Below are 17,048 nucleotides of genomic sequence, written 5' to 3'. Positions count from 1 at the left end.
GCATTTTAAGACATAAAGGTAAAGAAATAGTTGGTGGTTTGTTTTTGTTTTTGTTTTTGTTTTTTCATAATAGCTGGGGCTCTCCTTCCTTCCTTCTTCTCTCTAAATTTTGCCGCAAAGCTGCTTTTTGTACCGCAGCTGCCAGATGAGCGTGCCGAGCCCTGCGAGCCCCCCCATGCTGCCGGTGTGCCGGGAGCTCGGCGCAGAGCTTGCAGGGAGCTCGCGAGCATGCCTGACGCTGACTGAGCCCTGCGCACCGTTCCCCCAAGATTAGCCACAAGTTCCTTATTTGGTCCGGGCTCCAGCAAACTCCCTGGCAGAGGGGGTTTCATCTGCCGGGGAGAGCAGCCTGGATGGCTTTGTCTTCCATGCTGGGGCTGGGAGCATCTGCCGGGGCAGCAGGGAGGGAGGATGTTAAGAGCAAAGATAAAATCAGCCCATTGGTGTGGCTGTGCTCCTGTGTCCCCGCGGTGGGGGGTCTCCTGTTTTCCCCTGCAGCACAAAACACAGCAGGGACAGATTGCCTCTCCCCATCGCACCCCGCAGCAGGTCCAGTCCTGCTGCATCCCCATCCCAGGGCTGTGGCCCTGGGCATGCACAGGACCGAGCTGATGTAGCTTTGAGACACTTCCCTGGGTGTTTATACCCTGAATCAGTAGTCCTCTGCAGAATTAGGCTTTATGTGATGTATGAATTAGGTGTCCCTAGGACATGCTCACCCCAGCTGGGGGTGGGCAGGGAGTCCTGGAGAAGCTGGGACCCCATGGCTTGGCCTGGGAGCACCATTAGAGATGGGGTCTGGGTGCTGGTCACCCTTTGCCCAAACAGCTCTTCCCATGGATCTAACCAAACCTCTCTGCAGCTCATCTCTCCTGCCTGATCCCCTCAGGCCTCCAGCCCTGACCCCTGCAGCACCCGAACGCTCCGGGGTGACTAATCCCAGCAATTAGCCTCGTTCCCTGTGTTTATCTGCTTCCTGCCTTTGTCTCCCCCTGACAGCCTCTCCGAGCAAATATGCTTTTAGCCACATTTTCCTGGCTCTGGCTCTCCCGCCAGCCTTTGTCCCGCAGAGCCTCTCCAAGCTGGGTGAAGAGGTTATTTTCCCCTGACACGTGTCCCTTCCATCTGCTGTGATCAAACCGGTGACCAAAAAGAAAGCACCCAGCAGCGCTGAGGTCACTCCAGCCCCCAGCAGCGGTTGGGGCAGCTCGAACTGGAGGCAATAGGATTTGTTCTTTAAATTGAAGACTGCTGCGATCCCAGGGGCGTTTCATGCTATAAAGGGATTTTTAGGGCTGAGCGATCCAGCTAAATGGGGACAGAGTGCTCAGGCTAGTCTAAAATTCAATGGGAAATAGCAAAACACATGGGAAGCACATTTGGGAGCTGCCTTCTCCCCTTCCTCGGGACAGGCTGCTCATCCGCAGGGGAGCTCTGCGGACCCACCGAGTTTCAGAGGGATGTAAGCTCCCACATGTAGGCTTTACCAGCCTCCCATGCCTAACGAAGCAACCCAGGCTGCTTTAATTTAACTTCTTTTTTATTTTTATCCCCTTACATTTTCTCTTTTTTTTTTCACTTCAGGATCCATTTCTCTTTAAAGTGACCTTCAAAACCTACCAGGATATTTCTCCACATAGGCATGCGCTGTTCCGCAGCGGGTCTAACCCTGCCGAGGGATGCCTGGCTTTGCTTGGGCTTCTTGGGTGCTTTTGCCTTGACGTGGGTCCCTTCTTGTCCAGGACACGGGTCCCTTTTCACCCAGGACGTGGGTCCCTTCCCCACAGCAGCTGGGGTGCGCCGATGGGCGAGCAGAACGGAGGGCGGGAACACGAGGCCCGGGCAAGAATTGAGGGGTTTCTCATACAACCCTAAGTGGGGTGCTGCACCCAGGGAGCTGCAGCTGCAGAATAACTCATGGCTGGATGCAGCTCCCGGGGCAATGGTCCTCACCCCTTCGCAGCGGCTGGGTCAGTGACTGAGCGAAGTAAATCCCTTTCCTGACCCCGGGCCAGGCTCAGCCCCTGCCCCGGCAGCACAGCCGCTGGAACAGCCCCAATTTAAAGAAAAAAAAAAAACAAAAAAGAAAAAAAGAAAAGATAATTTTCCAACCGGATGCTTTCCATGGTGCAAGGCAGGAGGGGGGGGAGAGGGCGGCAGGGGGGAGTGGGACCGGTGGAGCGTGTCACACCAGGACCCCTCCTGCCCCACAAGCACACCCACCCACCCCCAGGGTTGCACAGGCACACGCCTGTGCGCATCCAGGCCCTCCGCACTGCGCACACACACACAGACAGCAGGACACACAGCCTCACACACACGCTGCAGGATCCCCCCTTCCTTCCTCCCATCCTTCCTTTTCCTTTTCCTTCCTCCTTTCCTCCCTCCCTTTCTCCCTCCATTCCTCCCTCCATCTCTTCCTCCCTTCCTCTTCCTCTGTTCCTTCTGTCTTTCCCTCCTTCCTCTTCCTTTTCCTTCCTCACTTTTCCTTTTCCTTCCTCCCTCACTTCCTCCCTCCTTTCCTTTCTCCCTCTCTTCCTTCCTCCCTTCCTTTTCCTTTCTTTTCCTTTTCCTCCCTCCACTCCTCCCTCTCTTCCTCCCCCTTCTTTCTTCCCTCCCTCCCTTCCTTTTTCTTCCTTTTCCTTTCCCTCTTCCTCCCTCGCCCTCTCTCTTCCTTCTTCCCTCTCTTCTTTCCTTCTTTCCTCTCTCCCTTTCTTCCTTCTTCCTTCCTCTCTCCCTCTATTCCTTCCTTCCTTTTCCTTTCTTTTCATTTCCTTTTCCTCCCTCCCTCCCTTTTCCTTTTCCTTCTCCTTTTCCTCCTCCTTTTCCTCCCTCCCTTCCCCCCCACCCCCCCCGCAGTTCAGCCCATCCTCCCCCCCGGCAGGGGTCCCCCAGCCACAGGACCCCCTCCCACCCCCCACCCCTGCCTGAGGAAGCACCGCAGGGAAGCGCATGAAGCAGATGCCCCGTGACTCGTCCTCGCTTGTGCTGGAAACACCACCGAGCTCAAACCACTTTCCTCGCTCGTTCCGGTCATCGCACGGCTGGGCCAAACCCTGCCCCGGGCTTTCGGGGCTTGTGCAATCGGGGAAACATTTCTCCACCGCCCCCTCCTTGCCCAACACCTTCCCAACCGGGGCCGCTTGCTTTCTCCCCCGTATTTTTCCTCCCTTTGGCAGAGCTGGCAGGACCCGGCCGCAGCGGCAATGCCGGCAGCTCCCCAAAACGCAGCAGGAGGAGGTGGCCACAGCACCTGGACCCGCTGCCCCCCATGGCCTGAGCCGGCCGCTTCCCCGTGGCTTTTGCCAGGTTTCCCGGCCGGCCAGGGCTATTTTCTCCTCGGGGGCGAGCAGCGCTGCAATAACGCAGCTGGAAACAATCGGCAGGGTTTCTCCCGCCTGGGTCACTTGATGACTCAGAGTGGGTCTGTGTTCCCAGCTTGGAGGGGTTCTGCACCCAAGCACCACCCCACCACCCCCCAAAAAACCCTACCTTCCCAGTGACACGGTCACGGTCAGGATGAGGGGACATGGGGACCAGCCCTGCCTGGTGCCAGGCTGCCCCCACTGCCACTTTTACCTCTATCATCCGGTTTAAATCGGGGCATTTGGGCACGTTTAAGACGTTTGGTGCATCTTCCCAGCAAACCCAGAATCCCAGGAGGAAAAGCACCAGGGCGTCACCAGCTTGGGCACAGGTGGGTGCTCCTCATCCCTGTGCCTCAGCCCCCCGGGTGCTTCCCCAACCTGTTGCTGCATCCTTTGGGCCATGGTAGCACCCCCCTGCCCACGCTGGGGAGCTGTGAGCCCTAAATCCAACCACCTGGATAGGAGTGAAAGGTAAAAAGCCTGGTGGGTGTTTAGTCTGGGGAAACAGGAGCTGGGGAAGATGTGGGAACAGTCAGGAAAGGACAACGGGGAGGGGACCAGGCCCCCTGGAAGGGGAGCGGGCTGGGATGGGTGAGGAAGCACCAGCTAGCAGTGATCAAGCGCTCCCGGGCAGGGAGGAGGTTGGCTTTTCTCTGCAGGACCCTCCCAGTCTTGTTTTCTCTCCATGAGAATATCCAGCAACAGCTGCCAAAGCCACGTTCCCGGCCAGCTGCATCCTTCCATCCGGCTCCCCGGCACAGCGCCGCCTGCCAAAACCCTCCCCATCTAACGGACTCTAAATTAGGTTATTCAGACACCGCTACAAACACTTCCAAAGGGAGCGCTGAGCTGGAAGAAGGCGAGAAAATCGCAGTGCGGCCGCCTGAGCCGTGTTGCTGACGAAGAGCAGACAGACACGGCTCCTCCAGGCAGCAGCGGCTCTTTGGGAAAAGCCAGGCTTGGCAATAAGACGGCACGGTGGCGGAGCAGGCACCCGCTTGCTGCATCTCCCCGCAAGCCGGATGGCAAGGAGAAGCCACACGGGGTCAGCAAGAGTTTTGGAAAAAAAAAAGCCAACCCTGAAATTCCTTGTGGCTGCTTCGAAATTTTCCAGCTCCTCATTTGTCTTCTGGGTTTTGCAGCATGCTGCTTTTTCTTCCGCTTTGGGTTGGTTTTATTCTGGGGTTTTTTTCCCCTCTCTTTGTCAGGAATGTGACCTGCGTGAAGAGGGTCACATCGGAAGCATGACGAACAGAAGAGGTTCGTCATATGTGGTGACGAGACTTTCTCAAAATCACCCTCTCCTCCCCCCTTCCCCCCAAAATAGCTGCAATTTATGCAAATCAACAAAAAGAAGAGCTAAACAGGGACTCGGTGCATCTGGCTTCCCACACTGGTTTCTCTCCCAGGGGAGATGAAGGAGGCAGATGAGCCTGCAGTTACACTTGTGGCTGCACACCTACCTTGGCCCCAGGTCTGGCTCGATGGCGCTGGGGGCTGGATCCCCCTCGGCAGAGAAGGACGGCCATGGTGCCGTGCTCAGCATCAGACCTTCCAGAAACAGGGGAAGGAGCAGCCCCCTGCCTGGCTGCTCTGCCACCCCCAGCCACGGCCGGGCTGGGCCTCCTGCACCCAGCACCTCCGAGGCACAGCAGGAGCAGGAGATAGTCCCAAAAAGCCTTCTTCATCCCAGTCTTCCCCCATTGCCCCAGCACCAAGCAGCATGAGGACAGGAAGAGCAGTGTCCCCTGGTCCTTCAAAGTTTCCAGCCAGCTGGTGCATCCAGGGGCATCACCTGCCCCCATTAAGGGGTGGATTTTATCACAGTTCCTCCTCTTCCTTTTCCCAAGCAACCCATTTCTGCTGAATTCTGGCAGGCTGGTGTCTGTTGAGGGACTTCCCAGCAGCGATGGGGAAGCCCAGCACTTTGGTCTCTTCTCTATCAGAGCAGACTGGTGGTGACATGTCCTTCATGGGACGTGTCATTCATAGGACGTGTCCTTCATGGGACTTGTCCTTCATGGGACGTGCGGTGCCATGGCTCGGCCGCCAGCGTTGCCCTGGGACCTGCTGTGCCCCTGTGATGGGAGATGGCATCCCCTAACGCCCTCAGGGCAGGAAGGAAAGCAAAGCCCAGGCGTTTCACATGGAGAGGTGGCTCCTGCGGGTGGAGACAGCTTGCCTAGGGTGGGTTTTTGGTTCAAGATGGCAGGTTTCTGCTCCGAGCAAGAAGAAGGAGTGGAGAGGCTCTGCCCACACACAAGTCTGGAGCAAGGACCGTCCTCCTTGGTGTTTGCAGCAGGGCTGGCACCAATTGCTCCAGGGGGCAATTCCTTGGGAGTTGGTAAACCAGCTCTCACTAGCTGCTGGGCTCTTCTTCCCAAACCTCATCCTGGGGAAAACCTGAGGGATCCCACCCAGCCTTCCCCTTACTCTATGCTGCTGGGATCACCCCAAAAGGAGGATCCCAGACCTGGAAAGAGGTGCCGAGGAATACACTCACTGGGGTAGCGGCAAGCTGCCTGCTCGTCCTCCCCAGCAGCCTCCCCAGCTTGTCACCCGCAGGGAGCTGACAACAGGCCAGGGTGCTGGGTCTGCTAAAGAAGGCAGCGGGTGCATTTTCGAGGCGCTGGCTGGGAGGATATCTCTCAGTTTGCTTCCCCAAGCAGGTTGTATTTCTTCTCCCCAGGGCCCCAAGCAGGAAGCAGCCACTGGGTTCACGTTCAGTCCTAGCGAGGGCAGCACTTCAACACCACATGCATGCAAGTGACAAGCTGCAACGAGTTTTATCTTGATTTCTTCCAGAACTGGGGTTCTCACCAGCACAGGGCACCAGCCACAAAGTCCCTGCCCTCTCTGCTTTAGAAGGCTTGAAGTCACCATCTCCCCTCATGCACCACGAGAAATACAGTCCATCACTAAAACATGCAAGGGCTGACGTCTGATCACCTTTCCCACACCTCCTGTCATCTTGATACTTTCTTGTGCTCCGTGCATACTCACACAGAGAAGCAAAAAGGGGCCTGAAAGCAGACAACTGTGGTTTCACGCTTATTCATCATCACATGTACCTTGCAAGCTTGCAGTATGTGTTATGCAGCAGCGTTTCTGTGGCTAGAAAGGCCACAGAAGCCACTTCTTTTCCTGGAAGAAGCTTTGGGGGCTTCTCCTGGAGTTTGCTTCTAGGATAGCGGACTACTGACATGGGCACGGAGGGGCTGGGAGCCCTGCGATGGGGCGGGCTGGCAGCAGGACGGGGTGCAGGTAGAAGTGATGCTCAAGAGAAGGCTCAAGTGTGGGATGTCTCATGAGATGTATGGAGGCACAGACACCCCGAGGAGCGAGAGCACGTGGCATGCTGCTCCCCGAGGGAGCACGGGGCGCTGGGCAGCAAAATACTCTTGGGGGAACTCTGTTCCCTGCCTTACCTACTCCAGTGGAGCAGCTGGGCTTGGCCCCAGCCCTTCACCCCGTAACCCCACCAGGGGCCTGGGCTCAGCTCCCTTACCCATACCCTCCCCCCAGGGGCCCCCTTACCCGTAACCCCCCCCAGGGGCCCAACCGTGACCCCCTACCCATATCCCCCCCCCAGGGGGCCCCCTTACCCGTAACCCCCCCCAGGGGCCCAACCGTGACCCCCTACCCATACCCCCCCCCCCCCAGGGGCCCCCTTACCCGTAACCCCCCCCAGGGGCCCAACCGTGACCCCCTACCCATACCGCCCCCCCCAGGGGCCCCCTTACCCGTAACCCTCCCCAGGGGCCCAACCGTGACCCCTTACCTGCAACCCCCGCCCGGCTCCGGCTCCCTACCCTGTAACCCCCCTTCCCAGGGACTCACCCGCGCCCCCCGGAACCCCCGGGCCCAGCCCCCTCGCCGTCGCTCGCCCCCCGCCCGCAGCCGCGGGGCTCCCGGGGGAGCGGCGCACCCCACCCCCGCCCCACAGCCGCCCTCCCTCGGCCCAGGGCGGGCCGGGCGGCGGGAAGGGGCCGCCCCGGGGGCCGTGCCCGGCCCTACCGCCCCGCCTCTCCCCTCCCTCCCTCCTCCCTCCCTCCGCCGGCGGGGGCCACCCGCCCCGCCGGGCCAGTCGCCGCCGGCAGCCGCGGCGTAGCCCGGTGCGGTGCGTCCCGGTGAGCTACGGGACATCCCATCCCGGTACGGCTTATCCCGGTACGGGATATCCCGATGGGGGAGGATTACCGGTGCCGTAACAACCAGTACATCGAGAGCGGGCAGTCGGCGGTGCCCGGCTCGGTGCTGTTCGCCGCCGGGCTGCTGGGCAACGTGCTGGCTCTGCTTTTGCTGGGTCAGCACCGGAGGCGCTCCCGGTCCCCCGGTGGCCGCCCGCCGCGGGTCTCCGCTTTCTACGTGCTGGTAAGCGGACTGGCAGTCACCGATCTGCTGGGCAAGTGCTTGCTCAGCCCCATCGTGTTGGCAGCCTACGCCTACAACCGCAGCCTCAGCGAGCTGGGACCAGGAGGGCGCACGGAGGACGAGCCGGGTGTCCTCTGCCAGCTCTTTGCCTTCCTCATGGCCTTCTTCGGGCTGGCTCCCACCCTGCTGCTGCTTGCCATGGCGTTGGAGTGTTGGCTTTCCCTGGGGCATCCCTACTTCTACCGACGGCATCTCACCCGGCGGCTGGGTGCCGTGTTGGGACTGGTGGCAGCGGGGCTCTGCGCCCTTTTCTGTGCCCTGCCGCTTCTGGGCTTCGGGGTGCCCATGCAGTACTGCCCGGGGACGTGGTGCTTCATCCGCATGGCCGGTGACGGGCCACGCGACCTCGGCTTCCCCGTCCTCTACGCCAGCTTGATGGGCCTGTTGGTGTTGGCCATCGGCGCCTGCAACGTGAGCAGCATGAAGCACCTTTACTGCATGGCGCGGCGGCAGCCCCACCGTGGCCCCCCTGCCACCGCTGCCCCTCGCATGGAGGAGCTCGACCACCTCATCCTGCTGGGGCTCATGACCGTCCTCTTCACCATCTGCTCCGTTCCACTCATTGTGAGTAATCCCACTGGCCCCCTCCACCGGAACAGCCCCCCCGCCCCCTGCCCCCAGGGGCTTGGGTGGTCATTTTGGCCCTCCCTGAATACCCACCACCCCATCCCCACAGGCCAGTCACTGCATTAACCCCCCCGGAAAACAATTCCCCCTCACTGCCGCCTCCTCCCAAGGAGGTTGGATTGTTGCTTTGGTCCCCTCTGCGTAGTCTCTCACCCCGAGATGGAGGGAGGGGGTCAGGTCATTGCCTAAAGCTCCTTGGAATAGCCCCCCCATCAGCACCACTCAGTCCCGGGGGCGTCAGGTCGTTGCTGTCGCCCTTGGAATAAACTCTGGCACCATCACCCGCTCCTGGAGATGTCAGGAGGGGAGGCTTATTGTTTTAGTCCCCTCTAAATAACCCACCACTACAGCCCCATCCCCGAGGGTCAGGTTGTTGCTTTAACCCCCACGGGATAAGCCCCCCCCATCACCACCACCCTGTTCCAGGAGGTTGCCCCCCTCGGAATACCCAACACCACATTCCCAGGGGTTACATTTATCACTTTAACTCCCATGGAATAACCCCCCGATCACCACCACTCTGTCCCAGAGTTGTCGGGAATGTTGTGTCATTACTTTGCCACACTCTGAGTGTCCCCCGCCCTGTCCCAGGGTCTAGCCATTGCTTTAATCCTCATGGAATAAGCCCTAGCACCACCCCCCCATCCCAGGATGGTGGTCCTGGGGGTTAGTTCATTGCTTTAACCCCCTTGGAATAAAATTCCCCCACTATCATCACCCTGTCCCAGGGGGTCGAGTCATTGCGTTGCCCTTCTTGGAATACCCACCACCAGCACCATCCCATCCCAGAGATTACTTCATTGCTTTAACCCCCATGGAATAACACCCCCATCACCACGACTCTGTTCCAGAGGTGTTGGGGGCGGCGGAGAATTACTTTGGCCCCCTCTGACTATCCCCCACCCCATCCCAGGGGTCTGGTCGTTGTTTTAACCACACTGGAATAACAAACCCCCCCTGCCCCATCACAGCCCGCCCCCCCGTTCTTCTGGGGTTGCCCCAGAGGTGTTGGCGGTGTTGGGGGGGTTGGTTCATTGCTTTACCTCCTTGAAATAACTCCCCCTCCCCAGTGTCTATTCCTAGGGAGGTCGGATTATTGCATTAGACCGTTCAATAACACACACCCCATCCCCACTCACCCTAACCCTGAGGTGCTGGGTGGATCCAGCTCCCTTTGAACCGCACTGGATTTCCTGACTTGCGGGAAATACTCCCTGAAATCCATCCCCTTCTTCCCCGGGGATGGGGGTCCCACTGGTGGGGTGGTGGGGTGGGAGACCCCCAGCATGACAGAGCCCTTGTTGCCCCCCCTGCAGTGCCCAATATCCCGGGTCCGGATCCTGCAGCACCGCCTTGCTGTCGCCTCTGTGAGCAGGGCTGGTGCCACGGCAGTGGCTATCCCAAAATTGGGGGCAGGGGTGCAGGTACTGCCACTGCCCTAGGTGACAACTTCCACCTCCGCTCCCTGTCCCCTCTGTCATGCTCTGGAGCCATATCATGATGCACCAGCCACCAGCAGTCCTGGAATGACTGGGCTCATACTGGTTTTGTAATAACCTCAGCAAAATCCCTGTGGTCCTCAAACAAGCAGGGCTTCAGCCTGGACCTGGAGGTGGAGGAAGGACCTTGAGCCAGCAAGAGCCACCGTCTGGCTGCGGTCCAACCAAGTTATCCAATGGATGCCTGGTCTGAGACCCATCGGGGGAGAGGGGCAACACAAGTGGGGTGTCCCAGCCTCGGGGGCAGAGCAGCACCCACCACTGCAGCCTGAAGAGGTCAGATGCTCCCTTTAGCTGTGAAAAAAGCCCAGTTGCCAGGACCAGCTCTCCAGCTCTAACCTCCTGGTCCTGATGGGGATGTGATGCCCCAACTCCCAGTTTCAGGGTCTGCAACCCACAGTTTGTGCCAATTCAATGCATAAGGATATCGGGGGTTAAAACTTCTCTTGCTGCTCCCATGGGAATCGTTTTCTCTCAGCTTTACCCCAGTAGTGAGACCTTTTTTCATTTTTCCCTATTTCTTGTTTTTTTAACAGATCCGGGTATATGTGGGGGCATTTGCTGCTGATTTCAATGAGAACGCTGACCTCAGTGCCCTGCGGTTTCTCTCTGTGAACTCCATCGTGGACCCCTGGGTCTTCATCATCTTCCGCACCTCCGTCTTCCGCATGTTCGTCCGCAGGCTTTGCCGGCGGCTGAATTCCCGGAAAGCCACCCTGAAAGGACCTGGCCCGGGAGGGGATGGCCAGTTCTGCTCCCTGGGCTGGCGCAGGACAGACACCCCACAGCTTAGTTTCTCCTGAGCGTGTGGGTCTTGCAGAAGCTGGCAGCTGCTGGTGAGGATGAGGAGTGAGCCTTCAGCCCCGCATCCCCACTCCGGAGCATCTCAGGGCAGCACGAGGATGTCGCAGGTGGGGACGGTGTCCGGCTTGCAGTGAGGGGCGGGCACGAAGCGTTTCTGCCCCCTCCCTGGGGATGCATTTTGCCGCAGAGAAGAACCAGGGGAGCTCCCCGGAACCTGTGAATACTTTCAAGCAGCAGCACTTTGTGGAGGGTTTTGGGAGCGCCTGGCTCCAGGAAAGCAGGAGGGTTTTGGCATGTGGTTTCAGGGCAGCAGGGACGCACAGGGAGGAGAGTTGTGTGTGTCCCCATTAAATAAAAGTGGTTTGGAGCCCTGCTCCATCGCCTTGTCCTGTGCGTGATCCCCTCCCACGCCAAGGGAGGCTATCTGGGGCTGGTCTGGGGTGTCCCCAGCCTGGGCGAGGGGGTGTGAGGGAGTCTTTGGGGTTGTGGAGACGCAGAAACTTGAGCAGCGGCTCATGGCCACACCAAGGAGCCGGAGGTCTGGTGGGGTCCCTTCTTGGGATACCCATCATCTCTCCCCAGCGCATCCATCATCCCTCCCTGGGATGCCCATCATCCCTCCCGTAACCCTGTATTCCCCGAGCAAGGCTGTGGTGTCTCCGCAGCAGCTTGCTTTTCTCTTGCACATTGATTCCTCTAAGTGGTAATGTTGCATTTTTGTTACTGAGATGGCTTCCTGTCCGGCTATAATTATTTTAATTTGGTATTTATGATGATCCTGAGCCCTAATAAGAGCAGTAATTGAGAGAATACAGAGCCTGGGATGTATAACCTCACTGTGCAAGCAAGTAAGCAAACAATCATTTTAATGAAAAATCCATTTCCCCTCAACCACATGGATTAACTGAATTTAATATCTGCCTCAAGTGACCATTTAGGCCAAAAAAATGATGATGGCCGAAGTCCCCATCTGCCTAGTGTCCTTGGAGGAGACAGGGCAAATATTTATCTTTCTCAATTTATGTAAGCCTTGCAAGGTATGGTCATGCTTCTGCCAGTTCTCACGTGATATTTACTCTTGGTGTCAAACGGATTCTGTTTTTGAAGGAAGAAACTAATGCAAATCTATCTTGGTGCTTTCTGGAGGTGACCTGGTTGGGCTGGCTCTGGCTGTTTGACCAGCCACACTCTCCTGGCTGGAGAAAAGGGTAGACCTATATTTGGGGATGTATTTGGGGGACCTGCAAGCTCCCTGCTTGGTGCCTCTCATCAGAGTTTTCTAAGGAGAAAGAAATGAAATGAGCGCTGGTCCACCTATCGGTTTCATGTTACTGGCACGTTACTTGGAGATGGCTCACGTGGGACCACAGAGTCAACAGCCTGAGCCTGCGCTGTGGCTTTCACCTTCACCGGACATGTTTCACCACAGCAGGATGAAGGCCAGGTGAGATAACAGCTCTGCAAAATCTTGCTGTTGTCCCACCTGGCCTGGGATCTCCTCCACCCCATGGATCCATGCACCGCTCGGGGCAGACAGACCAGGCATGGCCAGGCTAGGAGCGTGCAGCAACGTGAGCCGTGGGTGCTCGGTCTGTGCCCAGGCTGGGACAGGCTATCATCTGCCCATGACCCCAGCGAGGATTAACTCCTGAGGAGCTACCCAGGAGAGGTCCCTGCCCCACAATATGTGTATTTAGAGCCCAGGGCAACTGTGCTCCACGGAAAGCAGCCATTAAATTTAAAAAACCACCCAGGTTCTTTACTAAGGTGCATGAATACAGACCCCATCTGAGCCCTGAGATGATGAGCACACCGTTGTGTCTGACCCGTCCATGAGTTTATCATCAGAGGAAAGAAATCATGGAGTCACCAAGAGCAGTGGGGGTTTGCAGGCTGCTGGGGTAACCCCTGCTGTCCCTGCATCGTCCCCACTCCCCTGCTGGGCCCGTGCACATCCTGGTGACCTTGACACGCTCATCTGGCTTTGATAGTGCTTTTAATCTGTGTTGTGCCCTTCCTGGTGTCCTACCTGCCCTGGGAGCAGACTTAGAGTCTCCAGTCGGCCACTGCTGCCTCTGGGTGGACTGAGCTCTGGCTGCAGCGAACAAGCTTTGCACCTGCTGCTGAATGCCAGGCTGCCCTCCGAGCAGATAAATCACTCCTTGGTGTGTTCCTGGGGCCTGGGACTGCCGTATCACGGTCCTCTCCAGAGATGGCAGCACGTCCCCAGCCAGGGCTGGGCACCGAGCTGGCCTGAGCATGCTGGGTACAACAGCTGCAAGGAAGGGACTGCCACTCTCCACCCCAAATTGCTCCCTTGGACAATCCACTTTTTAATGGCCAAACACATATGGTTTGGGGCTTCAAGAGTTACATCAAAGCTCAGAGCCCCTTCCTATTACTGAGCTTGGAAAAAAAATGAAAATAAAATTAAAATAAAATTAAAATTAAACGAAAAAAATCCCTGCAACATGCAGTTTAGTTGTAAATGTTGCTAAGCAGGAATGAAAAAAGCCCAGAGGCTCAGGGCTCTCCAGCCAAATGCTGAAGAGCCTTCCCTGATTGCATCCTCCTTCCTGGCTTCTCGTGCTGCTCAGTCATTCCCTGCGGGCCCCCGCCACACCAGCTTGCTCCTGTGCCAGTGATCCCCAAAGGGATGGACCTAATGCTTAATGGAGGCCATAAAGAGACACTGCTCGGCTCCAGGCTGTGGCTCACACCAACGACGCTCTTTTTGGAGCTGTTGCGCCATGCCTGCTGCCCCATCCCATGCTCACGGTGTCACCAGCATCACTTAATCCTGCATCCTGCTCCTTTCCTGGACATAAATTGAGCATGGTTGGATTTGTTTTTTTTTAGCTCATGAAATCCAGGCACAACTTCACTCATTTCCCGGCAAATTATTCTTGCAAAAAGCCTTTTTTTTTTTTTTTTTTTTCTAATTGTCTGCCTGCATTTTTCAGCCATTTTGGAAGCAGGAAGGCACGTGCCTGGGCAGGCAGCAGTGCTGGAGCTGCCAGGCACCCGAGCCAGGGCTCTCAGCCTGCGGGGCTGTAAGACACAACCAGCCAGAGAGCAGTTTGATATTCTTTTTAACACATGAACCCAGGTGCTTGCACAGGATGGCAAGCCAAGGCACCCAAACCTGGACCTGCCGTGCCACTGCTCAACCCTGCTTTCCTAGGGTGGCGAGTGAGGCTGCTGGGAGCACCATTGTGGGAGATAAGGGACGGGGCTGGGAAGGCTTTGGAAGAAAAATTATGTCTGGCTTTGCTAAATACAAGTCAGATGAGTTTTTGGTTTAAAGGGGTTGTAATATAAATATAATATCTAAATAAATATAAATAAAGATCTAAAGGGTGGATGTCAGGAGGATGGGACTAGGCTCTTTTCATTAGTGCCCAACGGCAGGCCAAGGGGCAATGGACAGAATTTGGAACACAGCAAGTGTTCCCTGAACATGAGGACAAACCCCTTCCCTGTGCGGGTGCCAGAGCAGGGGCACAGGCTGCCCAGAGAGGCTGTGGGGTCCCTTCCCTGGAGACATTCACACCCTGCCTGGATGCGGCCCTGTGCCCCTGCTCTGGGGGTGCCTGCTCACGCAGGGGTGGGACGGGATGAGCTCCAGAGGGCCCTTCCAGCCCCTGCCAGTCTGGGATTCTGTGAAATACACCCTCCATGTGCAGGAGGACTGGTCTTCTCCCTGCCCACGGTGCCAAAGCTGTCCTTTAAAACCAGGGGTGGAGCAGGACCCCAGTGCCCTACCTAATCATAGGCAGCAACCTCCAGAGGTTAAGTCCTCTTCACTGCAGGGTTTTTGTGAAAGTCATGCAACTTTCCAACAATCCCAGATTTTTTTTCTCCAAGTGGGTCAATGCTGGAAACCTTCTTTTAGGGAAGACAATGCCAACAACCCTTGGGAGGACATATGGTCTTTGTTAGAGGCAAGGCACTCGAGATAAACGTGGAAGCAAAAGGAAGAAAACAAATAGACTTCCCAAGAAACAAACAGATTATACCAAGTGGCATGTTCCTGGTTTTGAGCTCAGAAAGAAGGAGAAAAACAAAAAGCCCAGCTATTTTCCTATTATTGCAAAAATATCCCATCAGAGGCGACTGTCGGTTGAGAAGCCTGAAGCCCCAAATGGGTATTTAAGGCTCCAATAGCTGCCAGGAAAATGAGCTCCAGAAGATTCCAAAACCCTTTCCTGAGCTGTGACACAGAATGCCAAAAAGGAGCGGGACACTGGGAAAAGCCTTGGAGCAATCACCCTGCGCGGTGCCTTCTGCTCGGAAAAGGTCTCCAGACGAGCAGACTGCAGCCTCCGTAAGCTGCTCCCATGGATCAGGCCAGGATTTGGCCTCAGGACCATTTTTTTAACCTGATTTTTGCGGATACCACAGAAGGCAGAACGTGCCAGGGTCCCATCCAACCCTCGGGAAGCCGACAGGATCGCTCTCACCATCAGACGTGTCTACAGGCTTTGATGCTCTGCTGGATCAGGTCTGCAGGGCTGGGAGGGATGTAACAAGAGGTCCTGGAGTGTGTGTTTTTCTGGCCCATCTGCCTAGAGGGTTGGTTCTGGAGAGGGCTAAAACACACCCCTGGCTTTGGCCATGGGAACAGGGAGGTGCTGTGACGAACAAAACCAAAGCAAAGAATAGGAGCAGCCCGTCGGAAATGGAGGTGCTGTAACAAACCGCAGCTCACCCAGCCCTGGAGTTTGCCGTATACCGTATTTCCTTTACGAAGTTCCTGTTGCAAAAGCAAGGCTTTAAAAACAACAGCCAAAATGTACTTGTGGCAGCAACCTGCTGTGTCCATGCTGGGGTCAATCAATGCTGCACCATTTCCCTGGGGTTTGGGGGGACCAGAGCATTTTGCAAGGATAGTTTCACACCAGATCATGGATGAAGGGCTGTACCTGAGCCCTGCCTGGCCCCCAACTGAGCTGGATCCCAGCTCGGCAGCCGAGGGCAAAGGCTTTGCTCTCAGCAAGGTGGGGAGAGGGTTGGGATCATCACTGGGGAAATACTACACAACAGCGAGAGCTTCCTGTACCAGCTGCTGAGCCCAAAGCCCCAGCAGAAGGAGCTTTCCTGGATCTGGTATTTGGGGTGGGTGAGCCACAGTCAGCCAGGCTTGCAGTGGGAAGAGGGGTTCCCCCCCGATGTCCCCCCCACACCCCACTCGTGACCAGGCACTGGCTGCAGGCTGCACCCCCATGCGGAGCTCTGATGACCATAGGGCTGGCCATGGGGCAGGGTGTTCTCCGGGGGCTCCGGGTGCCTCTGGGGCTATGGGGGACCCACCTGCAGAGCCCAGGCTCAGCTGCAGCTCTACAGTAACTGCCCTGCACCAGGCCAGCAGAGTCAGCACTGGGGCTCATCATGCTTTGGGGTCCTCAGGCCGGTACCAGGGCTCGCAGCCCACCTGGGGCTCCCGGAGCAGCACCAGCACCATGGCTCGATGTGAACTTGGTGCTCCCAGACTGGCAGTGGGTATTGCCGTGGGTTGGGGAGTCTCAGATCTGCACCGGCTCTTGCTGTGCCTCTTGGGGATGCCAGATCGCCGTCGGGGCTGGCCGTGCCTTGGGGATCCCGGAGCTGCACCGAGACTCTTGGACCGGATTGGGGCTGGCTGTGTGCAGGGTTCCTGGACTGGCACCGGGACTGGCCATGCTGCTGGGCTCCCAGATTGGCATGAGGGCTAGCCCAGCATCAGGGCTCCCACAGCAGCACCAGGACTTCCATATCTTGGGGGTCCTGAACTGGCACCAGGACTCCCACACCGGCACCGGGGTTGGCTATGCGAGAGGCTCCCGCACCACCACCGGGCTGGCCGTGCCACTGGACTCCCAGATCGGTGCTGGGGCTGGCCCAGTGTTGGGGCTCCCGCAGCAGCACCGGGGCTTCCAACCTGGCACTGGGTCTTGCTGTGAGCCTGGGGCTTCCAGATCGGTACCGGGGCTGGCTGTTATCTCAGGGCTCCCGAACCGGCACTGGGACTCCTGGACCAGCGCCGGTGCTGGCCATGCTGCTGGGCTCCCAGATCAGCACCGGGGCTGGCCCGGCGCCGGGACTCCCGTACCTCGGGGCTCCCGCAGCAGCACCGGCCCCGTCGGTCCGGCCCCGGGACTCCCGGCCCCGGCCCCGGCTCTAGCCCGGCGCGGGGTGTCCGGCGGCCCCCCAGCCGCTCGCGAGGGTCCGGGGCGGTGCGGGGCGGGCTCGGGGGCGGCGGGCGGGGCGGGGTGGGGGGGTGGGGGGTGGGCGGGAGGGGATGGCGGGGAGGGGAGGGGCGGTGCCGGCGGGGGCG

General features: G+C 57.9%; 1 protein-coding gene and 1 long non-coding RNA gene across 2 annotated transcripts; one reads left to right on the top strand and one right to left on the bottom strand.

Moving 5' to 3' along the window:
- Positions 1-3,833: 3,833 nt before the first annotated feature.
- LOC142062199 (uncharacterized) lies at positions 3,834-6,902 on the bottom strand. Its single transcript, XR_012662401.1, has 2 exons — positions 4,832-6,902; positions 3,834-4,585 (listed from the first exon to the last, which is right to left on the bottom strand). It is a non-coding gene; the product is annotated as an uncharacterized LOC142062199 (long non-coding RNA).
- Positions 6,903-7,423: 521 nt separating this feature from the next.
- PTGDR (prostaglandin D2 receptor) lies at positions 7,424-13,193 on the top strand. The gene is made up of 2 exons (XM_075104329.1): positions 7,424-8,366; positions 10,465-13,193. Exons 1-2 carry the CDS (start codon positions 7,554-7,556, stop codon positions 10,729-10,731), a joined length of 1,080 nt encoding a protein of 359 aa, XP_074960430.1. The 5' UTR covers positions 7,424-7,553; the 3' UTR covers positions 10,732-13,193.
- Positions 13,194-17,048: the final 3,855 nt, after the last annotated feature.

The sequence above is a fragment of the Phalacrocorax aristotelis genome, chromosome 9, assembly GCF_949628215.1.
Source record: "Phalacrocorax aristotelis chromosome 9, bGulAri2.1, whole genome shotgun sequence".
NCBI classification, from domain to species: Eukaryota; Metazoa; Chordata; class Aves; order Suliformes; family Phalacrocoracidae; genus Phalacrocorax; species Phalacrocorax aristotelis.
The sequence above is the reverse complement of the archived record's forward strand: the minus strand, read 5'-3'. Positions and strand labels throughout refer to the sequence as shown.